This window comes from Suncus etruscus, chromosome 1 (genome assembly GCF_024139225.1).
Source record: "Suncus etruscus isolate mSunEtr1 chromosome 1, mSunEtr1.pri.cur, whole genome shotgun sequence".
Taxonomy (NCBI): domain Eukaryota; kingdom Metazoa; phylum Chordata; class Mammalia; order Eulipotyphla; family Soricidae; genus Suncus; species Suncus etruscus.
The window spans coordinates 63,477,503-63,503,242 of record NC_064848.1 but is presented as its reverse complement, the minus strand read 5'-3'; the positions used below and the strand labels follow the sequence as shown (position 1 = coordinate 63,503,242).

At 43.3% G+C, this 25,740-nt stretch overlaps 1 protein-coding gene across 1 annotated transcript; it reads left to right on the top strand.

The window, feature by feature from the left end:
• The first annotated feature begins 242 nt into the window (after positions 1 to 242).
• Positions 243 to 25,724, top strand: ZBTB5 (zinc finger and BTB domain containing 5). The gene is made up of 2 exons (XM_049773307.1): positions 243 to 349; positions 22,848 to 25,724. Exons 1-2 carry the CDS (start codon positions 330 to 332, stop codon positions 24,880 to 24,882), a joined length of 2,055 nt encoding a protein of 684 aa, XP_049629264.1. The 5' UTR covers positions 243 to 329; the 3' UTR covers positions 24,883 to 25,724.
• The last annotated feature ends 16 nt before the right edge of the window (positions 25,725 to 25,740 follow it).

The following is a 25,740-nucleotide window of genomic DNA, read 5'->3' as shown; positions in this document are numbered from 1 at the left end:
GCCGGACCCTGCGTCTCGTCGCGTCGCGTCGCGTCGCGTCGTGTCTCCTGTCTCGCGGAGGCTTTGTTAACCCCCGTGCAGTGCCGCCGCCGAACCCGAACCGCCGGTCGCTTTCAGGAGCCGGGCCCGCCGTCCTCCCCACCACTCCGCTGCCCTTGGGTGGAGTCTCGAGTGTGTCTTGGCCGGGAGCCCCAGCAGCGGAGAGCCGGCTGGGAGAGACCTGGAGGAGGAAGGGGAAGGGTGATTCTTTCTGGGGGAAAGCGCCCGAGCTGGAGCACAGCCTGTGGCCGCTGCTTCATCCCCAGCTCCCTTCGGAAAAACTGGCCGGGATGGCCTGGGCACCTGCCAGGTAAGACCGTCCGTCCTCCCGGGGACCAGCATTGCTCCCTCTCTGACCTCTGAGTTTGGCCGAATACTTGAGCCCGGGCTGCTGCTGCTGCTGCTGCTACTCTTTTTTTCTACTCTTAATTCCCCTTGGGAGTTCTGAAGTCAACTTGTTTTCTGATCGCTTAAAAGTTGTGTCAATACTAGAGTTAAAAAAAAAACAAAAAACAAACAGTGGCGGCACTTTTCCGCTTAATTTAGGTGTCGCTAAAAAACTGCAAGTGCTAAGTCTTGGAAGTGATTTTTTTTTTTTTTTGAGTGATTTCCCTCGATGAAGGGGTCACTGCTCGCAAAAGAGACGGTCACGTGGCTGTCACGAGCTCAAGTGACAGGGGAAAACACTTGGAAATGTGTATATAAAGGTTTCGGTGAAGTACTTGGCATTTCAAGTCCAGCGCTCACGCTCTTCAAGCACTTAAGCAGGAATTACGTAGCATTTTTCAAGTATGGGGAAGACTTTAAGATTTGTAAAGGGGCATTGACTAAGCTCCCTAGAGTCCCGACACAGTTCTGAATCACATTTTTTCCTTGAGAAAAGAAAACACAAGGTAATTCTTCCCTCTTAGCTTTCAACTTTTCATTTTTAATGTACATTTGTGATAAATACCCACCTATCCCCAGTGTTTAGAGTCTTTACCTTGCATGTATGGATGTTTCCTAGCAGAACTAATTTTTGCTATTATAACCGGTGTGAGGGTGGGGGCCACCTTTTGTCTTAAGTCTGAAGTATGAAGTGAACTCATGCCTAAAGACTAGCTGTTTCTGAGTGAATTCTTTCATTTTTTTTTTACCATCTTTATTTCTAAAATAGTGGCTTTTAATTAATAGATCAAACTTTGGGAGATGCTTTTCATGATGATGATTAATTATATCTAATTAATGCTGGTTTATACTGATTTATCTTTGTGACAGCTCACTCAGATTAGGAATAGCTTTGGAGAACTGACTTGACCTTTTACTGTATTTATAGTAGGTACATGCACTACTCTCATAGTATCCAAAATTATTTTATCTGTAGATAATTTTTCTCCTAACTTGAAAACACTTGACTTTTGTTTAATGGTTCAGTATTTTCTTGATTCTACTTGACAGTTGCTGTTTCTTGCCTGCTGTCACATGAAATAATGTTGCATTTTATTTTGATTTTTCTGTATTTTTTTTTTTTTTTGGTTTTTGGGCCACACCCGGCGGTGCTCAGGGGTTACTCCTGGCTGTCTGCTCAGAAATAGCTCCTGGCAGGCACGGGGGACCATATGGGACACCGGGATTCGAACCAACCACCTTTGGTCCTGGATCGGCTGCTTGCAAGGCAAACGCCGCTGTGCTATCTCTCCGGGCCCTTCTGTATTTTTTTTAGTTACACCCAGCTGTGCTCAGAGCTTACTACTTGGCTCTGTTCTCAAGAATCACTTCTGTTGGTGCTTAAGAGCACCATATAGGGATTGAACCAAAGTCATCTGGAGTCAGTTGCTGCCCATGAGGGAGGATCCCTATCCTATCCATTCAGTAGAATGTTTAAAGCCACCCATGGGTGAAGTATTAGACATATGCTGCACATTGTTGATAATTCAGAAGTTAAAAATCCCACTTTTCATCTTTACTAGAAATGCACCATTAATAACAGTGTCTAGAGCTTTTGTGTGACTTGCTGAAAGTTGGGAGATTTTTTTTTTTTTTTATTTTTCATTATGAAATGTACTTCTTGAAGCCAGAGAGAAAACAGTGGGTACAGCACTTGCCTTGCATACAACCAGTCTGGATTTGAATCCCAGCACCCCATATGGTTCCCTGAGCCCTTCAAGAAGTGATCTTGGGGCCGGGCGGTGGCTCTAGAGGTAAGGTGCCTGCCTTGCCTGCGCTAGCCTAGGACAGACCGCAGTTCGATCCCCCGGCGTCCCATATGGTCCCCCAAGCCAGGAGCGACTTCTGAGCGCATAGCCAGGAGTAACCCCCTGAGCGTCACCGGGTGTGGCCCAAAAACCAAAAAAAAAAAAAAAAAAAAAAAAAGAAGTGATCTTGCGCACAGAGCCAGGAATTAGCCCTGAGCACTTCTGGATCTGACAGGCAATGAATATAATTTTTTTCTTTATGTTTTATTTTGGTGTATGTCTGGGATGGGAGGGCCAGTGGTCAGGCAACGTAGCCATCACTCCTAGGGTGGTACTTAGCCTGCTAGGCAGGCCTGACACAGTGCATGGGCTTGTGAGGTTGGGGCACACAAAGGCCATTTCAGCTGTCATTGGAGTGCCAGGAATCAAATTTAGATTCAGAGTCTGGCACATACCAGGCATGTGCCCTAGCTCTTTGAGCTCTCTCCTGGCCCTTTTTTTCATTTCATTACTGGTTTGTCATTAATTTACACTATTATGGAATTTTAGGCGCTTAGGCCTCACACCTCTGTCTGTATAATATTTACTATATCCACTTGTTCCAGTGTCTTTCTGCCACTAAAAAGACCATGTATTAATTTTTCCCACGAGTGTGATGTTATTACTTGTTAAAATAGACTTTAGGGTGTTAACTAGGATGGGTGGCAACTACATTTTTTTTTTTTTTTTTTGGTTTTGGTTACTCCTGGCTATGCGCTCAGAAATTGCCCCTGGCTTGGGGGGACCATATGGGACACCGGGGGATCGAACGGGGTCCTGATTCTTGGCTAGCGCTTGCAAGGCAGACACCTTACCTCTAGCGCCACCTCGCTGGCCCCGCAGCTACATTTTCTAACAAAAGTATTTTTTAAATTTGGTTTTTGGGTTACACCCCACTGTGCTCAGGGGGTGTTATCTCCACCACATGCAAGGCAGTACCCTACCCACTTACTGTCTCCCCAGCCCCGTATGTTGACTTATTTTTTATTGTTGTTTTGGGGGGTTCACACCCAGAGGTGCCGAGGGGTTACTCCTGGCTCTGCACTCAGAAATCACTCCTGGCAGGCACAGGGCACCTTATGGGTTGCCAGCACTTGTCTGGGGTTGGCCCCATGCAAGACCAACGCCCTATTGCGGTGCTATCTCTCTGGCCCCTATGTTGACTTCTTAAACATATTAAAAGATAAGGACTCAAGGCCAGAGTTGATAGGTCCATTGCATTTCATATCCCAACCTGGGTTTGAATCCCGTCATCCTAGATGGTCCCCTGAGCCCCAACAGTCTACACTTTACATAATCATCTTGCCTTTTTTTTTTTTGCTTTGGGGCCTTACCTGGTCCTACTCACGTTACTTTGGTTCTGCACTCAGGAGTTCTTCTGTCACTGCTTAGGGGACCATCTGGATGCCAGGAATCAAACCCTAGGGTTTAGCTAGCGCCCTATCTCCTTACTCAATCATCTTGTTCTTAGGCTCTTCTAGAATGTAGTTTTTTCTAAATAGATTTGTCTCTTTCCCTCATCCTTGATCTGTTATATAGTATGACCTGTGGATATTTATGTATTTGGTAGTTGCTGGGCAGTTGGACCATACACGGAAGTGTTCACAGCTTACTCCTGGTTCTGCTCATGGATCAATCCTGGCAATACTTGAGACAATATACAATGCTAGGGTTCAAACTAGACTTAGTTGCATGCAAGGCAAACACCTTAAACCCTGCATATGTATTTTATACTTTGAATTGTAATTGAATACTTTTTTGTTGTTGTTGTTGTTGTTGTTCAAGTTGTTAGAGCTGTGTCCTTTTGGGAGCACTTTCTCCTCTATCACTTTTCCATAACTGCAGAAAACTGCTAGTTTTCTGTACTTCCTTACTTTCAGGTGCTCTAAGATGCTGTGATCTTAGCATGGTTATTTTGTTTTGTTCAAGAATAAGCCATTTTTCTTTCTTTCTTTTTTCTTGTTAAAATAATTTGTTTAATGGAGAATCAGACAAAGCACAAGTAATTATGGTGCAACAATAACTATAAAAAGATATTTATGAAAAACCTAGAGAGGAAGCCGTTTAGACTACCTCTCTATAAATACCTGACACTTTATACTTAGATTTACATTTTTCTTTCCATAACATCATTATTAATATGCTATTTATTTCTCTATATTTTGTTGTCTGCATGTTCCCACTGGAATATAAACTGATGGAGAAAAGACATTTTATTGTCATATAGTTTACTGATACATAGTGACTCAAACACTACCTGATTTATAGCAAATCTTAATAAATATTTGTTGGTTGAATTCTTGACTAATGTCCTCCAACTTCACTTACGTTTTCATTTAATGACAATATAGTTTCTTCTTTTAGGTTCTTCTCTTATATTAGAGATAGAATTTAAAATGCATTCATTCTCACTTTAAGTTACTATTGAAAGTTTAATGTAAGAGAGAACCTGTACACTATATTTTCAACTATCACAAATTCTGAAGAAAAATGGCTCACACACAGAATGGAAAACCACAAAATAACTCTAACAAGATAAAATAATATGAAATAAGTTTAGGGGCCGGAGAGATAGCACAGAGGTAGGGATTTGCCTTGCATGCAGCCGACCCAGGTCACAACCGGGTTTGATTTCCAGCATCCCATATGGTCACTCCCCGAGCTCAGGAGTGATGTTTGAGCAGAGTCAGGAGTAACCCCTGAGTTTTACTTGGTGTGCCCCCCCCCCAAAGATGAAATAAGCTTAAGTTCTTGTCCTGAGGATAAAAAAATAGGAATCGGATCACTACTTGATAACAATTAATGTAAAACAAGAGGCAATATATTTCACAGTAGTAGCAAATTCAAAATTAGCCAGGACAAGGAATATGTGTTTAGTCTACTATTAAGCTATAAAATATAATTCTTCCTCTATAAAGGTAGTGGTGGGGCAAAATTAGAAGACTTTTGTTATCCTCTAATAATATCCAAAACTGTCAATGTCTCTAAAGACTCAGCTGCTATAAACATTGAACAATCCAAGAATATTTGACCTGAAGAAACAACTATTCACATTACTGTAAATACTACCAAAAAGAATATAGTATAGGAATAAGCCATTTTTCTAAGGAGCTCTAGTTTCTTTAATGGAAAGAATAAGATTCTAGGCATTGAAATGATCAAAATGACATTATGTTGTATATTTTGTACTTCTCTTTAGTTTAATAGAAAATTAATGAATTCTCATACCTGTTTCTGTATTCAGTGTATCTAAATTAATATTTTTGATTACATATTAAAATGAATACCAAGGAGATTGAGTGTCAGACAAATATGTAGTTGGAAAGGGAAAAGTATTTTAGTAGCTTTGCAAATAATTTTAAGTATTTTAGATACTGTAGTAAAACTTGGCAAATGCTGGGCCAGCGTGGTGGCACACGTGGTAGGGCATTTATCTTGCACGCAGCTAACCTAGGATGGACCACGGTTTGATCCCCCAGTGTCCCATATGGTCCCCCAAGCCAAGAGTGATTTCTGAGTGCATAGCTAGGAGTAACTCCTGAATGTCACCAGGGTTGGCCCAAAAACCAAAAAAATAAAATAAAATAAAAATAAAACCTGGCAAATGGCAGTGAGTAGTGAAAATGTGGACTAAAGCTAGATCAGTGAAATTTTCATATTCTGTTACATCAAATACATTTTATTGTGTTTTGAATAAAATATTTATGCTGTGTATTTTGTAATATATCTGAAAGATGTCTTTGGATTCAAGAGAGAGTGTAGAAAGTGGGGCGGATTCAAGAGAGAATATGGAAGGTGGGGCACTGGGTGTTTTTTTATTGTTGTTTATATAGCACCATGATTTACCAAGTTGTTTATAATACAGTTGTTTCAGGCATTAAATACTCAACACTTCCCACCACCACTTCCCTTTACCAGTGTTCCTAATTTCCCAACCACCACCCTAGCTTATCTTTTGTACACACAAATTTACTTCATATTGTTTATTAGAACACAAAGGCAAATAGAATCATCAAAGCTTAGAACAAGTGTCAATTTGAACTGATTGTTAAATCTCTCACTGCTATCACTAAAGTCAGTATCTGAGGATTTACTGGTTTGGGTTGGTGCTAGTTGAGCCTTCTGTATTACTGTTTGGGCTCACTGAACTTGGTAGGTTTCTGTGTAACTTTCCTAACAGATTTCCTGTGATACTCCAGTAGTATCACACTGACATTTATTATGAAATTTTGAAGTGTTAGAACTTTGAGATCAAAACCATGTAAGCAGATGCAAGGTCCAAGATCTATAGATATGAAAAACAAATTTGGTAGCTTGGCAGTTTGATAAGGTTAGGTTGAAGAGGTGGGCCATTTCTGTTGGAGGAGGTTTCATGCAGAAAAGAGAATCTGCCCACACCCATTCTGAGAATGTCACAGAGGTATCAGCCAGGACCACACTCCCTGGGAAGAGTTGGCAGTCATTGTCTTTTGGAGCTTGGTAGAGGAGATGGGCTTTTATGAAAGGTGCTTTCTTGCATGCAGTGACCTGTGTGTGTATGTAGGAGTTGGGCTGGTATACAAGGTACTTTCTTGCATGCTGTGAGCTGCTGGCTCTGTGATCAGAAAATTAGGTGGAACATATGAGATGCTGGGGATTGAACCCAGGCCAGCCACATAGCAGGCAAGCGCCCTACTCACTGTACTATTGCTTCAGTGTCTGCTTACTCAGGGTCAGGAGTGCCCTCTGACCCTCCCCCCTCTTCGCAGAGGTGTTTTTCATAGCACCAGCTGAATAAAGATAACCCCCATAAAACTTATATAGTATCAAGCAATGCCTCCTTAAACCTTATACTCTTAAAGACCTTAGGGCAAACCTAGATGACCTTTAAAGAGATTTAATAATCTTCTGCACTAATCTCTAACTCCCATTCTTGCAGTAAGGAAGTCAAATAGCAGAGCTCAGAATTTGAGGCCAGGAATGAACTATTTATACTCCCAATCCCATCGTTCTAAACTCTTATACTCTTCTGCTGTTCCTATGGAGAGTAGATACTTCACAATTACATATTTATAAAATACCTTTGTTTTTCAGTACTGCTGTATAACTAGAAAGCCAATCTAGTTGCTTTCACTTGTAATAAATGATGATATATTTGAACAGTGATGCTGCAGAACTTGAAGTCTGTTTTCTTCTACAGAAGAAACTTATTCATGGAGGCACTAACTCAGGAAAACAGCAGAGCCTTGTGACTCAAAGTAGAACTCTCAAGCCAGATTAATAATGATGGAGCACATGCTTTTGCATGCCAGAGACCTGGATTTAATCCCTGGCGTTGCATGGGATCCTAAGCAATACTGAAATCATGGAGCAGTGAGTGAGGAAGACCTTCCCCCAAAGTCCTCAAGTCCTGTCAACTACAACCCCAAACCACCACCATCAAAATGAAACTGGGACTTTACTTGAGAGTCAGGTGTAGTTGTTCTTTTTGTTTGTTTTGTTTTTGGGTCATTCCCAGCAGCGCTTAGGGGTTACTCCTGGTTCTGTGCTCAGAAATTGCTCCTGGCAGGCACAGGGACCGTATGGCAGGGGTCTCAAACTCGGGGCCCGCAGGTTGTTTGCGGCCCTTCGTACATTTTGTGGCCCACGGCCTGCCTTCAAATATCGCAGTATTCGTGATTATTCGCTTACCGAATAATTGCAATAAAAATCGCATTAGTAAGAAAAAAATCGCATTAAACATTTGCATACCCCGAGCAGTTCCGTTCGGGTATGCAAATGTTTAATGCGATTTTTTGCGATTTTTTTTCTTACTAATGCAATTTTTTATTGCGAATATTCGGTAAGCGAATAATCGCGAATACTTTGCACGTAGCGCAGACGTCATTTCCGCTGCTCCTGCCTGCTGTCCCTTGCATTATCGGAGGCTTAAGGGAGAGAAGTTTATTACAGAATTAGATTTTGTCATACCTTCATCATGACTTCATCAAAGCCTGCAGTGAAGAGAAAGATTGATGATGAGCACAGACAATTTCAGGAAAAGTGGGAGACACAGTATTTCTTTGTTGAGCACAGGGGCATCCCCACATGTCTTATTTGCTCAGAGAAAGTTGCAGTGCACAAGGAATACAACTTGAAACACCATTATTCAAGTAAACATGCTGAGGAATGTGCAAAATATCAAGGAAATGAGAGAGCCAAGCGGGTTGCCAGTCTTAAAGCATGTCTAATGAGGCAACAAGATTTCTTCAAGAAAGCAATTAAAGAGAATGTTGCATCAGTCGAAGCTAGTTACATGGTTAGTGAGATGATTGCTAAGGCAGGGAAACCATTCACAGAAGGAGAGTTTGTTGAAAAATGCATGTTACAGGCTGCAAGTATTATCTGTCCGGAAAAGAAAGGTCAGTTTAGCAAAATCAGCCTTTCTGCCAACACTGTGGCAGAGCGCATTTCTGACATGTCAAGTGACATTTATCATCAACTGAGTGAGAAAGCCAATTGTTTTGATGCATACTCAGTTGCTTTTGACGAGGGCACAGATATAACAGACACTGCGCAGCTCACAATTTATGTCCGTTGAATTGACAGAGGAGCTGCTCACAATAACTCCAATGCATGGCCAGACCACCACTAATGAGATATTTTGGCATCTGTGTGATGCCATTGAGAATGCAGGTTTGCCATGGAAGAGGTTTGTTGGAATAATAACCGATGGAGTACCATCGATGACAGGGAGGAAAAATGGACTGGTGGCACATGTTCAAAAAAAACTTGAAGAGGAGGGTTTGGAGAAGGCCATTGCTCTTCACTGCATTATCCATCAGCAGGCCCTTTGCAGTAAATGCCTGCCGTGTGACAATGTGATGTCTGTTGTTCTGAAATGCATCCACCAAATCAGATACAGGGCTTAAAGCACAGGAGGTTCCGTGCTTTTTGAGAAGAAATGGAGTCAGAATATGGAGATGTGCTCTATTTTACTAAGGTACTCAGCAGGAGAAATGTCCTGAAAAGACTTTTTGAGTTGAGAGAAGTGAAAACCTTCATGGAGAAGGATGGAGTCAGAATATGGAGATGTGCTCTATTTTACTAAGGTACTCAGCAGGAGAAATGTCCTGAAAAGACTTTTTGAGTTGAGAGAAGTGAAAACCTTCATGGAGAAGGATGGGAATGCTGCTTCTGAGTTGAGTGATCACAAATGGCTCATGGACTTAGCTTTTCTTCTTGACATCACACATAAGCTGAATGTACTAAACAAGATGTTACGGGCCCGGAGAGATAGCACAGCGGTGTTTGCCTTGCAAGCAGCCAATCCAGGACCTAAGGTGGTTGGTTCGAATCCCGGTGTCCCATATGGTCCCCCGTGCCTGCCAGGAGCTATTTCTGAGCAGACAGCCAGGAGTAACCCCTGAGCACTGCCGGATGTGGCCCAAAAAAACAAACAAACAAACAAAAAAAAAAAAAAAACAAGATGTTACAAGGCCCGGGGCAGCTTATCAGTGCTGCCTATGACAACGTGAGAGCATTCTCTACAAAACTTGTGTTATGGAAATCCCAGCTCTCTCAGACAAACCTTTGCCATTTCCCAGTATGCAAGGAACTTGTGGATGCAGGCATACCATTCAGTGGTGAGAAATATGTTGATGCTATTTTTAAGCTAGAGAAGGAATTTGATCACAGATTTGCAGACTTCAAAAAGCACAGAGCCACTTTCCAAATTTTTGTACACCCTTTTTCCTTTGATGTGCAAGATGCCCCTCCTGTGCTTCAAATGGAGCTCATTGACCTTCAATGCAACTCTGATCTCAAAGCCAAGTTCAGGGAGATTAGTGGAAAAGCAGACATTTTTGAGAGACAATTTTTGAGAGAATTGCCCCCCAGCTTCCCTGAGCTTTCCTGAATGTTCAAGCGCACCATGTGCCTTTTTGGGAGCACATATTTGTGTGAAGTTATTCTCCACATTGAACTTCAATAAGTCAAAGTACAGGTCTAGACTTAATGATGATCATCTTCAAGCCATACTGAGGGTCTCAACTGCTTCCTCTCTAAAGCCAAATATGGTTCAGATTTGTGAGAAGAAGCGCTGTCAAGTCTCTGGCAGCAAGGAATAGGCAAAAGATGCCATGTTCAGAATAATTGTTCATGATCTTCACTCAGTGTTCTATTCATGTTCAGAAGAAATAATTAAAAATGTTAATAATAACGTTTGAGGACTTTTTTTGTGTGAAATCCCTTATGCAGCCCTGCCTCACCCCGACTTTGCCTCCTGTGGCCTCCAGGTAAAATGAATTTGAGACCCCTGATCTAGTACTTCCTTTTTAGCCTGTTTCCTGCCAAATTATACCTTTAATTTCTACCACCTCAAGTCTTTCCATCTTTACCTCTCTTGTATAATGTGCTCTATATCTCATTTTACCCTAATTCAATACTTTGCTTTGTTTTCATCTCTACCATGAAGCTGGAAATAACCTTTGCCTTCTCTGATCTGCCAAGTACAATTCACTTTATCTTTTAGGTGGCACTCAATGCTTTTTGAACTTTATAGTGTGGCTGTTGTTTCTCCTAAGCACCTGAAACAGAATTATGCTATACAAATCTCTGTTCCATAGTCCTTAACCTTCAATGAAAGAAGCACTTCAAAACACTGAATGGTTGTATTTATATCCCAGAAACACAAGTTGCTTTCCTAGTCTATGGAGGTCTCCAGGGCAGCTTTTTTTTTTTTTTTTTTTTTTGGGTCACACCCAGTGACACTCAGGGGTTACTCCTGGCTATTCACTCAGAAATCACTCCTGGCTTGGAGGACTATATGGGACACTGGGGGACTGAAACATGGTCTGTCCTAAGCTGGCTCGGGCAAGGCAGACGCCTTACTGCTTGTGCCACCAGTCTGGCCCCAAAATTACTGTTTCTTATCTACAGTCAATTAACAAGGAAATTTTGAATTTTGTCTTATTTAAATAAAAGACTGAAGGTTAGGGCTGGCAAGGTGGCGCTAGAGGTAAGGTAAGCCTTGCAAGCGCTAGCCAAGGAAGGACCGCGGTTTGATCCCCCAGCTATGGTCCCCCCAAGCCAGGGACAATTTCTGAGCACTTAGCTTAGCCAGGAGTAACCCTGAGCATCAAACGGGTGTGGCCCGAAAAACCAAAAAAAAAAAAAAAAAAAGACTGAAGGTTTAAGGGATTTTTTTATGAGGAAAGAAGTCTTTCCTGTATTGACTTTGATCTTTAGTTTTGATATCCTGAGATAAATCTTCCTGAATTTTGGTTGATTCTATTAGAAATAGTTTGAGACTGGGGCCAGGAAGGTGGCGCTTAAGGTAAGGTGTCTGCCTTGCAAGTTCTAGCATAGGACAGACCTCGGTTCGATCCCCCCGGGGTCCCATATGGCCCCCCCACGCCAGGAGCGATTTCTTTTTTTTTTTTTTTTTTTTTTTTTTTGTGGTTTTTGGGTCACACCCGGCAGTGCTCGAGGGTTATTCCTGGCTCCATGCTCAGAAATTGCTCCTGGCAGGCACGGGGGACCATATGGGACGCTGGGATTCGAACGGATGACCTCCTGCATGAAAGGCAAACGCCTTACCTCCATGCTATCTCTCCAGCCCCATCCAGGAGCTATTTCTGAGCACATAGCCAGGAGTAACCCCTGAGCGTCAAACGGGTGTGGCCCAAAAACCAAAAAAAAAAAAAAAAAAGAAATAGTTGAGACTAAGAAAAAATGACTCTTGGGCAACATGGTTTATATTTCTTCTATTTATAAAACTGATTTTTTGTTTTTGTTTTTGGGCCACACCCTGTGACGCTCAGGGGTTACTCCTGGCTATGCGCTCAGAAGTTGCTCCTGGCTTCTTGGGGGACCATATGGGACGCCGGGTCGAACCTCGGTTCGTCCTAGGCTAGCGCAGGCAAGGCAGGCACCTTACCTCCAGCGCCACCGCCCGGCCCCTATAAAACTGATTATATGAATTATAAACGCGTAATTCATCATCACTCGATGAAAGTATGGCATATACTAAAAATAGTTTGTTCAGCAGCCCACGTTAGTAAAAAAGCATTTTCAGGTTACAGGGGATTTCTAAGTAGGACGCTAATACTTCCTGTTAAACTAAGGAAGGGATTTGTAGCTAATTCCAGAAATTGGTATGTTTGGATTTGGGGTCACACCCAGCAGTGCTCAGGGACTAGTCCTAGTTCATTTCTTGAGAATGACTCGATGGTGCTTGCTGTACCTCTCCAGACCCTAATCCCAGGAACCCAGCTGACAAAGCAGGGAATTATGTAGGGTAGTCTGAGATAGTATGGGCTTCGGCATGTTTGACTCTTAATCAGGCACACCTCAAGTAATTGATGATTTAATCTGTCCAGTTTTCTGAGCCAGCCCTCACAAGGCCACACCAAAGGGGAATAGAAATGTCAACTGGCATGATATGATAACCTTGGGACACTTGTGTTGACCTTAGGCATTTAGTTCCAACCTTTTCCTGAACCCACTTAATTGGCCTTGTCAGAACAGTGAAAGGATTTTCCAGGATGCTAGAATTTAGAAGCTTATCAAAGAGCCTAGCCTGCTTGGTTTGGGATCTTGCCTACTAGTTTTGCTTTCTGAAATTTCCATCTCCTATCATCTCTACAAGTAGAGGAAAAGTGGTTTAGTTACTTTTCTGCAGTAATTTTTGTTTGTTTTCTGTTTTTGGGTCACACCTGGCAGGGCACCCCGGCAGCACTTGGGTACTCCTGGCTCTGTGCTTAAAAAATCGCTCCTGGCAGACATGGGGGGACCATATGGAATGCCAGGATTCGAATCACCCATCCATCCTGAACCGGCTGCCTGCAAGGCAAAAACCTTACCCTGTGTTAATCTCTCCAGCTCCTTCTAGCAGTAATTTTTATCTAAATAAAGGGTGTTTAGTATTTTAGAAGATTCCTTAGAATGTTAAACTTTCCTGCGTGTGGCTACTTTGTAGATCTCTTGATAAGGTCATAGAAGATGGTTGGTTTATTTGTTTGTTTTTCTTTTGCAAAGGAGGACATATTGTTCAATATAATGGTCAGTGGTTTTATTTATTTATTTACTTATTTTATTTATCTTTATTTTGGTTTTGGGTTTACACCCCAGCAGCGCTCTGGGGTTACTCCTGGCTCTACACTCAGAAATCGCTCCCTGGCAGGCTCAAGGGGACCAATATGGGATGTTAGGATTTGAACCACCGTCCTTCTGCATGCAAGGCAAAGGCCCTACCTCCATGCTATCTCTTGGCCCAGTAGTGTGGTCAGTGGTTTTAAAATGTTCTGTTGGAGAGCTGGAGCAATAGTGGGTAGGGCAATTTAATTGCCTGCATGTGCTGACCAGATTCAATCCACAGCATCCCATATGGGTCTCCTGAGCACTGGAGTAAATTCCTGAATGCAGTGCCAGGAGTAACCTCTAAGCACCACCAAATGTAGCTCAAAAATAAACCGCTATGGGCCGGAGCGGTGCACAAGTGTGGTAAGGCCTTGCTTGCTCTAGCCTAGGATGGACCTCTGTTCTATCCCCCCGCTTCCCCATATGGTCCTCGCAAGCCAGGAGCGATTTCTGAGCGCATAGCCAGGCACCACCAGGTATGCCCCCCCCCCAAAAAAAAACACAACCAGCTACAACAACAAAAGTGCTGTTTGTCCATTTGCTTGTTTATATAGTTAATTTTAATTATTTTTAATTATACTAAAAAGATTTAGGAAAATGATTTTTTTCTTTTTTTGCTTTTTTTGGGCCACACCTGGTAACTCTTCAGGGGTTACTCCTGGCTATGCACTCAGAAATCGCTCCTGGCTTGGGGGGACCAAGCCAGGGGATGCTGGGAGATTGAATCTGGTCTGTCCTAGATTAGTTGCATGCAAGGCATACACCCTACCACTTGCACCACCGCTCCAACCCCGGAAAACAAATTTATTGAGAAAAAAATCAACTCTTTGGTTTCATATTCATGTGATGAGAAATAGTATAAAGTATTTTTCAGGAATTTAGTAAATAATAAGTCAGGGGCCCGGAGAGATAGCACAGCGGTGTTTGCCTTGCAAGCAGCCGATCCAGGACCAAAGGTGGTTGGTTCGAATCCTGGTGTCCCATATGGTCCCCCATGCCTGCCAGGAGCTATTTCTGAGCAGACAGCCAGGACCTGAGCACCGCCGGGTGTGGAACCAAAATATTAATAATAATAATAATTAATAATAATACTAATAATAATAATAATAAGTCAGGTGGTGCTTGGGGTTTTTTTAAATTTTTTTAAAATTTTTTTTAAATGAGGGGGCATTCCCACCACCAGTGTTGTCCTCCCTCCACCCCCTGTTCCCAGCATTCATCCCACATCTCCCTCCTTTTATCCCACCCCCACCCCCAGTTGCAAACTGTTCCCCCTTGTGCAGCTTGTTGTAGATTGGCAAACGCCGCTGTGCTATCTTTCCGGGCCCTCACTTCATCATTTTTTATTTTAACTGTCTGTTCTTGGGTATCATCCATTCCCCCCCTCCAATTATGAAGCTGATCAAGTGATTCCAGTAATTTGGCTCTATTGCGATTATAATAGGAGAAGATATGGGAGAAGAAAAGAAAGAGAAAATAAAAGGGCAAAAAAAAAAGAGAAAGAACTAGGAGGAATCTGTCTAGGTATTTATAAATATCCATTTAGAAGAAAGAAGAAAGGAAAAAAAAGAAAAAGGTAACAAAGCAAAAACAAGAGAAGACAAAAACAAAAAAAACAACAAAACCAAAAAACAATAAGGAAGTAACACAGTACAAAAAGAATTTTTAAAAAAGAATAAATCAAAACCCAAAAAACCAAAACTGTCGGCTATGAAGAAACAACAAATGAACCAAAAAAGAAAAGAAAAGAAAAAAAAAACAGCAACTTTCTTTTTTTGGGGGGGGCCACACCCGCATTGCTCAGGGGTTACTACTCGCTGTCTGCTCAGAAATAGCTCCTGGCAGGCACAGGGGACCATATGGGACACCGGGATTCGAACCAACCACCTTTGGTCCTGGATCGGCTGCTTGCAAGGCAAACACCGCTGTGCTATCTCTCCGGGCCCAACTTCTTCTTCTTCTTTTTTTTTTTTTTTAATATTTTTATTTATTTAAACATCTTGATTACAAATATGATTGTGATTAGGTTTCAGTCATGTAAAGAACACCCCCCATCTCCAGTGCAACATTCCCACCACCGATGCCCTAATTCTCCCTCCATCCCACCCCCCCCACCTGTACTCTAGACAGGTTTTCCAGTTCCCTCATTCATTCTTTTTTTTTTTAATATATTTTTAAGTAACATGATCATATTTGGGTTACAGTCATAACCAGAAACACCCCAACTTCACCAGTGTAACATTACCCTTCCCCCTTCCTATCCCCTGCCTGTATTCGAGACAGGCATTCTACTAACAATTGTTTTTAAGTTCAGTAAGTTGTATTTTTTTTTTTCCTAAAGGATAAAAGTAAAAAAAAAAGTAAAGGTGTGATAGTAGCAATCGCCGTTGTTTGCATAGGTCCAGAAAAATGGGGAAAATGGAAAAAAAAATCCTTGACCTAATTACTAAAAAATCTTCACCTCAGTTTATTGGCATAAGACAGACTCTGGGTTCCAGGCAAACCAGTCCGTCCAACTCCAGTCATTCTCAAGGTCCCGGTGAAACTTTTTCACACTTTAGCTGTTATTGGTATCAGATTCTTATATTTAAGATTCTGGATTCTGTGCATTTCTTTCATCGATGTCAGGCTGATGTGGAGCATCCTCTAGTTTCAGCATACCATTAAATGCGGAGCGATCTGCCCTGCATTGCAGACTGTTGCTGAGTCGTCTGGGTGTTGGGAGCACTCTTTAGAGTAAGTCACTGCCAAAGCAGTGGTAGGGTCTTTCCCTGGTAGAGGCTTGGATCCTGGTAATGTTTAAAGACAATTGTGGTTGTTTCCATAGATGGTATCCATTGTTCAGGTGTGTATGAGCAATGCCCATTCTTCTGAGGCCTGAGCCAAATCATTATGCCAATGTTCAGGGTAAAAGGCCTAATTACATTACCAAATTTGTGTCCCCATCTCTATTAGATAAGAACTTGTTTGCATATGTATTATTTCCCCATTTTAATGTGCCTATGCAAAAGAGAAGCAATGCCACAAGATATTGTTGATGCATCTGGGGGCTAACGAATAAAGTCCAACATAACCCCGTAACTTGGTACAAACATGAAATCTATACAGAGATACTCTTCTACCAGTATTGCTTATAAAACATCTCAAAGGGGGAAAATCAAACAATCAAATAACAAATCCAGTGGGCAAAATTGTCACTATATGAGGATATTCGAAAAGAGTTATAGATGTTAAGGGAATACATCTGAGATATACAAAGGAGATAAACGTGACCCTTTTATGTTTTAGTCAAGAGGAGGGGGGTGTTTCCGAGACACCACTTTGGTCTGTGATTGGACAAACGAAGAGAGCATGGAGCCATGTCCTCCATTTGTTGCCTGCTGAAGCTTCCGACTCCCCGAGAGGCTTTTGCTTCCTAAATGCTGGAAGTTGAGAGTTCAGCAGTCCCCTCCCAACCCCTTGCATGAACAAGGAAACCTGGGGTCTCTTTTAAATTGCACCTCACTGGAACCCACTTGCTGGGACCCTGAGCAGGTGTCCAGGAAAAAACCCTGGGACAGGGAGGAAGGAGAGAGAAGGCTGTGGGGGGCAACCGAGGCTGCATCTTCACCTTATCTTGGCCAAAAAGCCTACTGCATGAAACCTTGCCGTGACGCATTGCCTGCTGAAGCTTCAGACTCCACCCAAAAATTACTGTGAAAAATATGAAATCCACCTTGGACAAAACAAAAATCATTAGTACAGGAAATGGTTAAATGTGTGGTAACAAGGGATGGGAGTGAGAGAGTAAAGGAATAAAGGGAGCACAAGGACAGTGTTCAGAAAATGACTAGCAGATGAAACACAATGATATTTATATATTTCTTATAATGTTCGCCCCCGAGCGGTTTCACAATGGACAGGTTTAATAAGGAAACTTCCCTGATAAGTCCTAATGCCAGAACCTATTGTGACCAATGTCCCACACCCCCTTCCTAGGCCTGGTTAAAGCAGCCTTTGGCATGGCGGAGGGCTGCCAGACGCCATGCTGGCAGGACCTCCCGGCTCGGCTCCCAGGAAGGAAAGAGGTCCTTCCCGAGCCTGAAGGCCGGGAGGTCGGAGCCCCCTCCCAAGACCCTCCCTTTGGAGGTGGGAGGGAAATGGGGCAAGCCTAGGAACACCAATAAACTCCTCCAAGGGACCCACCTCGCTGGTTTGCCCCGCCATGTGGCCAGGCAAAGCCCTGGAGTACCGGAGGAAGGAGATAGGGGGGTGCTGGGGTGACCCATGTCCCGCACCCCCTTCCTAGGCCTGGTTAAAGCAAATGAACCAAAAAAAAAAAAAAAAAAAAGAAAAGAAAAGAAAAAAAAAAAAAACAGACCAGCATCTTCTTGAAAAAGGGGTTGTGTTTCTTCTTCTTTTTTTTTTTTTTTTTTTGCTCCAGTTTTATTTCTGGCTCTGCACTCAGGTTATCCTCCTGGTAGGCTTGAAGGACCATATAAGGTGCTCAGGACTGAACTTGGGTACTTGTTATACTATCACTCCATGGCCCTATAATGTATATTTTGTTTTTAATAAGACATAGTTTTGAGGGGGGGATTGGGGTGGTCTTTTTGGCCACACCCTTGGCGCTTAGAGGTTACTTCTGGCTCTGTGCCCAGAAATCGCCCCTGGCAGGCTCAGGAGACTCTCTGGGATGCCTGGGATAGAACCTGGGTCCATCCTGGTTCGGCTGCGTGCAAGGAAAATGCCCTGCCACTGTGCTGTCTATCACTTTGGCCCCTGTAAGTCATAGTTGATTGTCACCCACAACTCTTCTAGCTATCTAGATTAATTTGATCACATTTGTAAATATTTCAAAGAAATCAAAAGCTTTTCCCCTTGGTTTGAAGGCTTTATAATAGGCAGCTTTGGGTAAAACAACTATGTTCTTCGCATGATTTTTGTTGTTATTGTTTTTTTGGGGGGACCACACCCAGTGACGCTCAGGAGTTACTCTTGCTGTTTGCTCAGAAATCGCTCCTGGCTTGGGGGACCATATGGGATTCCGGGATTCGAACCACCGTCCATCCTGGATCAACTGCAAGGCAAACTAAGTAAAAAAAAAAAAAAAAAAAAAAAAAGCATAGTTTACAAAGTTGTTCATAATAGTTGTTTCTGGTGAATGAGAATGTTCTATTTATGACTGAAACCCAACTATAATCATGCTGTAATCATGGTGCTTACATAAATATTTTATGTATATAAAAAATAATAGTTTCTGGCATTCAGTGTTCCAACACTAATTCTACCACCAGTATAACTGACATTGCCTCCACTATTATCACCAATTTTCTTTTTTTTTTTTTTTTTTTTCCTGTGGTTTTTGGGTCACACCCGGCAGTGCTCAGGGGGTATTCCTGGCTCCATGCTCAGAAATTGCTCCTGGCAGGCATGGGGGACCATATGGGATGCTGGGATTCGAACCGATGACCTTCTGCATGAAAGGCAAACGCCCTTACCTCCATACTATCTCTCCAGCCCCTATCACCAATTTTCTATCAACTCTCAAGCCAGTCCCTTTGACAGGAACCAAATAATTTATATTGCTTGGTACAATTGCGGGCCAGATTCTGACTTTTGTAAATAGTGCTGTGATAAACATAGGAATCTGCATTGTGTTTTTGGGTTACTAGGGTATATCCCTGGGGGTGGATGGTATTGCTGGATCATATGGGAGCTCAGTTTCTAGTTTGTTGAGGAATATCCATATTGTTTTCCAAAAGGACTGGAACAGTTGGCATTCTTACCTACAGCAAATGAGATTCCCTTCCCCACATCCACGCCAGCACAGGTGTTCTTGTTCTTTGTGGTGCATGCCAGTCTCTGAAAAACCATGACCTTAATTCAGAATTTCCTTTCAGCAGAGGGAAGAGAGTAATAAATTTACTATCTCCTTCACAGAATTTGAAAAATATGCCTTATAGATCCAAACAGTTTTTAAGATGGATTAGCTATGATACCTATATTTCTCTGTGATGATTTGAACATTCTTGGATTGAGAGAGGCAAATCTGAAATAAGCCAAGGTAAAAGGAGAATTCATTGGCACATGAAATAGTAGGCCCTGCATCCTCCTGCAGGGAGGTTGGATCCTAATTCATTTGGTACTACTGCTTTTCTGTGTTGGCTTCATTCTCAGGTAAAAATGACCACATCTGTGCTGGATTCATATCTCATAGTTTGTAATCAGGCCTAATCCCCCTATCACCTCTTTCACTTCCTTTTTTTGTTGCAGTGACTAGGAGACAAACATTTGATTGTGCTCAGTGGGGTTCAGACATTTTAGTAGTGATGATCACTCCAGTGTGCCAGAGTGTACACTTTGCTGTGACATCAGGAATCACAAATGGCACTGCTCTCAGGATGGCACCAGGTGGCTAGTGCCAATGATTAGATTACACTTCCATGTGCTCTCCCACTGAGCCTCATCCCTGGGCCCAAAAGTCGTTGATAGTGACAGTAAAATATCCTGGTGCAGGCTCTTAATTGCCTGGCTGGGCTCTACATTCATCTCTGAAATAGTCACTGGGAGTGGGAACCAGATTAGCTATATCATCTTGCACTCACAGGATGGGTGAAAAGTGATTTCCAAAGGAATAGTATACCCAAAATAGCAACGATAACAACTAAGTGTACTTTGGAGACAGTATTTGAATGTTGATTTGTCAGATGTTTTACATTGTTCTGGTTGTTTGTTGCTGTATAACAGATCAGTTAAAAAGTTCATGACTTGGGGCCAGCGAGGTGGTGCTAGAGGTAAGGTGTCTGTCTGCCTTGCAAGCGCTAGCCAAGGAAACGACCACGGTTCGATCCCCCGGCGTCCCATATGGTCCCCCCAAGCCAGGGGCAATTTCTGAGCACATAGCCAGGAGTAACCCCTGAGTATCAAACGGGTGTGGCCTGAAAAACCAAAAAAAAAAAAAAAAAAAAAAGTTCATGATTTAAGGGGCTGGAGATGAGACTCTGTAGTGGAGCATTTGTCTTAAATATGCATCCCTGTGTTCTCTTCCCACTTCTTTTTTTTGTTTTGTTTTGTTTTGTTTTGGGGCCACACCCGGCGGTGCTCAGGGGTTACTCCTGGCTGTCTGCTCAGAAATAGCTCCTGGCAGGCACGGGGGGACCATATGGGACACCAGGATTCGAACCAACCACCTTTGGTCCTGGATCGGCTGCTTGCAAGGCAAACGCCACTGTGCTATCTCTCCGGGCCCATCTCCAACATTTCTAAGGATTCTCTAGACTCAGCTCAGTTATTCTCTCTCCTGGGATCTGGCCCCGAGTCAGACAGTGAAGTAATCTTCAAGGCATATTTACTTAGCCTTGAAGTAGGTGCTGACTGTCAGCTAGGTTTTAACTGATTTTCTCTATGGTGACTGAGTACCAAGACTCAGGCAAAAAGAACTGACTTATTGCCTTAAGTCTTAGCTCACAAGTCATATAGTTAACTTTTGTTTTAGTTTTAGAACTGCTTGGGGCATAAAGGGGAGTTAACATAAACCTACCTGTTGGTAATTCTTTTCTTTTATATTGATTTATACAGAGATTGTGGTCGGTATTTACTGTTCTTTCTTTCTTTCTTTTTTTTTTTTTTTTGGTTTTTGGGTCACATTCAGCGGTGCTTAGGGGTTACTCCTGGCTCTATGCTCAGAAATAGCTCCTGGCAGGCTCGGGGGACCATGTGGGGTGCCGGGATTTGAACCACTGTCCTTCTGCATCTAAGCCAAACACCTTACCGCTGGACTATCTCTCTGGCCCCAGTATTTACTGTTCTTAATTCCATTGCCAGTTAGTGTTAAAAAATACTATAGTTGGACTGAAGGATGCTATAGAAGGTAGGACACTATCTGTAGTTATTACTCTAAAAATAAGTTAACAATACACTTATATTTTCTTCATTCTAAATTTCCTAGAGATTTAAGTAACAAATATATCCTAATTCCATAACATTGCCCTTGGAAGCTTAGTAAATGCCAGTGAATAAATCTGCACCCCTGCAACCCTGGAAAGGAGTATCAGTGCTTCTGGCTTCATTTCTTGTTCCTTTACCTATTGCCAGTATACTTCTGCATTTTCCAGTTCTTTGTGCAAGTAGAGGACTGTGATTGCCAGAGAGACATTGTCTGGACGAGGTCATTTGTAGCTGACCCGGATTTTTTTTAATTCCCCCTCCTTTATATCTGGATCACCTGCAAATTGTGAGTCCTACTTCTGCCAGTTAGGATCATAGTTCCAGTGTGGATACGAGATCCAAGGATATATGATCCCTTGGTCATATGTACTTTAGTGTGATTGGAATGCAAATGTAAGCAATATAACAAGGTAGTAGAGCATTTAGAATCACTCTCTAACACAATAGCCATTTATTAATTAAAATGAAAAATTAGTTGTGGGGGACTGAAGAGCGAGCACAGCAGGCAGAGTACTTGCCTGCATTGGAGCCCACTTAGGTTTAATCCCCAGCACTCCATGTGGTCCCATAATCCCCACCAGATGTGATCCTGAGCACAGAGCCAGCAGTAAACCCTGAACACTGCCAGGAGTAATCCTGACCATACCAAAACCAAAGAGACGCGTAGTCCAACACTTCTGTCACCCCCTAAAAAATTCTTCCCTCTTTTGCAGTGCTCTGTATTTTCACCTTGGCTAAACTGCATGTGTGCAATTTACTATCAGCTTCCCGGCTAATTCTGATTTGCCCTTTTGAATTATTGAAGGTTGGAAGACTTGGATTGCTGGGACTCTATTATTGACATCGAGGAATGTAGACTCTAACCAGCCCTGGCAGGGTAGATGTGCCATTATCTGTACTTCGGTCTTTATGAACAGGGACTCTGCTCCATGTATGTGCAGGCTTCTAACACTATTGATTAACTTGGCACTTGCTCCATTTTGACAGACTTTTAATCTGTATGTCTCTATTTTTTGTTTGTTATTTTGGGCCACACCAAGTGACACACTCCTGGCTGTGTGCTCAGAAATCACTCTGGCTTTGGGGGACCATATGGGACACCAGGGATTGAACCAAGGTTTATCCTGGGCAGCCATGTGCAAGACAAATGCCCTACTACTGTGTTATCGCTTTGGCCTCAGTCTTTTTTTTTTTTTTTTTTGGTTTTTGGTTTTTGGGTCACTCCTGGCAGGCAAAGGGGACCATACAGGATGTTGGGGATCAAACCGATGTTGGTCCTGGGTGAGCCACTAGCAAGGCAAACGCCCTACCGCTGTGCTATCTCTCTGGTTTCCCCCACCCCCCAGTCTATGTCTTTTATCAGAAATGCCAAGGTGATAAATTTTATGTCTTAAATATGTGAGGCCTCAGGTTTGATCCCTAGTACTAAAAAACAAAAGCAAAACTTACAGGCTTTAAATGTCCAAGGTTGGCCATCCACACCTCTTTTTTTATCACTTCTTATCACTCCATGTTCTGACTTTGACTTAAGACCTAAGTCTTAACACTTTTTTTTTTCCCCCATAGGATCATGGATTTCCCTGGACACTTTGAACAAATCTTCCAGCAACTGAACTACCAGAGACTTCATGGGCAGCTCTGTGATTGCGTCATTGTGGTGGGGAATCGCCATTTTAAAGCCCACCGCTCAGTACTTGCAGCATGCAGCACACATTTCCGGGCCTTGTTCTCAGTGGCTGAGGGAGATCAGACCATGAACATGATTCAGCTGGACAGCGAAGTAGTGACAGCAGAGGCCTTTGCTGCACTGATTGACATGATGTATACCTCCACGCTCATGCTGGGGGAGAGCAATGTTATGGACGTCTTACTGGCGGCCTCGCACCTGCACTTGAACTCTGTTGTTAAGGCCTGTAAGCATTACCTGACAACCAGGACGCTGCCTATGTCTCCACCCAGTGAGCGTGTTCAGGAACAGAGTGCTCGCATGCAGCGTTCCTTTATGTTGCAGCAGCTGGGACTAAGCATTGTGAGCTCAGCCCTCAACTCCAGCCAAGGTGGTGAGGAACAGCCACCGCCCCTGAGCTCATCCATGCGCAATAATCTGGACCAGCGGACACCCTTTCCCATTAGACGCCTTCACAAGCGCAAGCAGTCAGCCGAGGAGAGAGCCAGGCAGCGCCTCCGCCCCTCCATGGATGAGTCTGCCATCTCTGACGTCACAACTGAGAGTGGGGCACCGGGGGTACATTCACGGGAGGAGTTCTTCTCACCAGATTCTCTGAAGATTGTGGATAACCCAAAGACTGATGGCATGACTGACAACCAGGAGGATAACACCCTCCTGTTTGACCAGTCATTTGGTCCTCAAGAAGATGCCCAGGTACCCAGCCAGTCTGACAATAGCGCCAGCAACATGGCGCAGCTGTCCATGGCCTCGCGTGCAACTCAGGTGGAGACCAGTTTTGAGCCAGAAGCCACAGCGGAGAAGAGTGGTTTTCAATGTGAAAACCCTGAGGTTGGCCTTGGGGAAAAGGAACACATGAGGGTGGTAGTGAAAGCGGAGCCCCTGAGTTCTCCTGAGCCTCAGGATGAGGTGAGTGATGTAACCTCACAGGCTGAAGGCAGTGAGTCTGTGGAGGTGGAGGGAGTGGTGGTTAGTGCTGAGAAGATTGACCTCAGCCCTGAGAGCAGTGATCGGAGCTTCTCTGATCCTCAGTCTAGCACTGACAGGGTTGGTGACATCCACATTTTGGAAGTTACAAATAACCTAGAACATAAATCCACTTTCAGCATCTCAAATTTTCTTAACAAGAGCAGAGGAAGCAACTTCAGTGCAAATCAGAACAATGACGATAATATCCCAAACACCACCAGTGACTGCAGGCTGGAGGGTGAGGCGCCCTATCTGTTGAGTCCAGAGGCTGGTCCTGCAGGTGGGCCCTCCTCTGCCCCAGGCTCCCACGTGGAGAATCCCTTCAGTGAACCTGCGGACTCCCACTTTGTTCGACCCATGCAAGAAGTGATGGGCCTACCATGTGTGCAGACCTCGGGCTACCAAGGAGAACAGTTTGGGATGGATTTTTCCAGGTCTGGCCTGGGCCTCCACTCTTCCTTCTCCAGGGTAATGATGGGCTCCCCAAGGGGAGGAGCCAGCAACTTTCCGTACTACCGCCGCATAGCTCCCAAAATGCCAGTTGTAACCTCTGTGAGGAGTTCACAGATACCTGAAAACCCTGCTAGTTCTCAGCTGCTGATGAATGGAGCCACATCCTCCTTTGAAAATGGCCATCCTGCCCAGCCTGGCCCTCCACAGTTGACTAGGGCATCAGCTGACGTACTGTCCAAGTGCAAGAAGGCCTTATCAGAGCACAACGTCTTAGTTGTAGAGGGAGCTCGCAAGTATGCCTGCAAAATCTGCTGCAAGACTTTTCTGACCTTGACAGATTGCAAGAAGCATATCCGCGTTCACACAGGCGAAAAGCCCTATGCTTGCCTCAAGTGTGGCAAGAGGTTCAGCCAGTCCAGCCATCTGTACAAACATTCCAAGACCACCTGCCTGCGCTGGCAGAGCAGCAACCTCCCCAGCAGTCTGCTCTAACCCCAGCTTCCCAAGAGAATATTCACACTGGGGGCAAGACCAGAATAGAATGCTCTTCCACTTTACTGGTTGGTGGCTATTGCCTGTGGGTTGCAAACTTGGATTAGTAAGGGGCTTGAACTCACTTGCGTAGCTCTCAGTTGCTGTGTTTCTGAGGGAAATGCATGCTTTCAAAGAGGGCTGCCCCCCCATAACCAAGTTCTTCCGTAGCATTGAGTCAGAAAGTTAGTTTGTAATGGATGTTGTTTAAAAGTGGCACATTAAAAAATTAAAAGCTCAAGTGCAAAAAAAATTTTTAGCAATTTTTATAAAACTTTGAAGCATTTAATTATACTTCCTGATCCCTTGGATGGGAATATTATACTTGTACAGTGATGCAAAATGCACTTAAGTGTAACTAGTAGTGGCAACTTGGTCTCTGTCTCCAAGAAAGGCCCTTGAGGACATACCTGGCTGCCACCAATGCTTTAAAGTGTCTCAGGAGCTAGTCCTGAGCCTCTGAGAGTACTGTATTTTTTATCTCTCTCTGATCTGCAGTTACAGACACTGCACTTCTATGGTGCTGACACTGGCCCAGAGCATGCACTCTCTGGACTTTTAGGTATATATACTTTAAAAATATCACTGTTGGATGTTTCAACTATTTCCCTTGGTTTTAAAAAACAAAGTTGTAAAAGGAATAAGAACTTGTAGAGAGTGACAGGTAAGGTATTGTTTCTGTATGTGTTGTTTTAGCAGTATTTTAATTAACTTGTATAATATAGTCACAGTTCCATGTTTGGGACTAGTCAGAAAAGAGCTAGTGTTTGTCTTTGTTATGATATAGACTTACTCTTTGTGGGCCGTCCTGGTGTGTTA

Coding starts and splice junctions, on each gene's coding strand:
- ZBTB5 (XM_049773307.1), top strand. CDS start 330: ATGGCCTGGGCACCTGCCAG. Junction 350..22,847: donor ATGGCCTGGGCACCTGCCAG/GTAAGACCGTCC, acceptor TTTCCCCCATAG/GATCATGGATTTCCCTGGAC.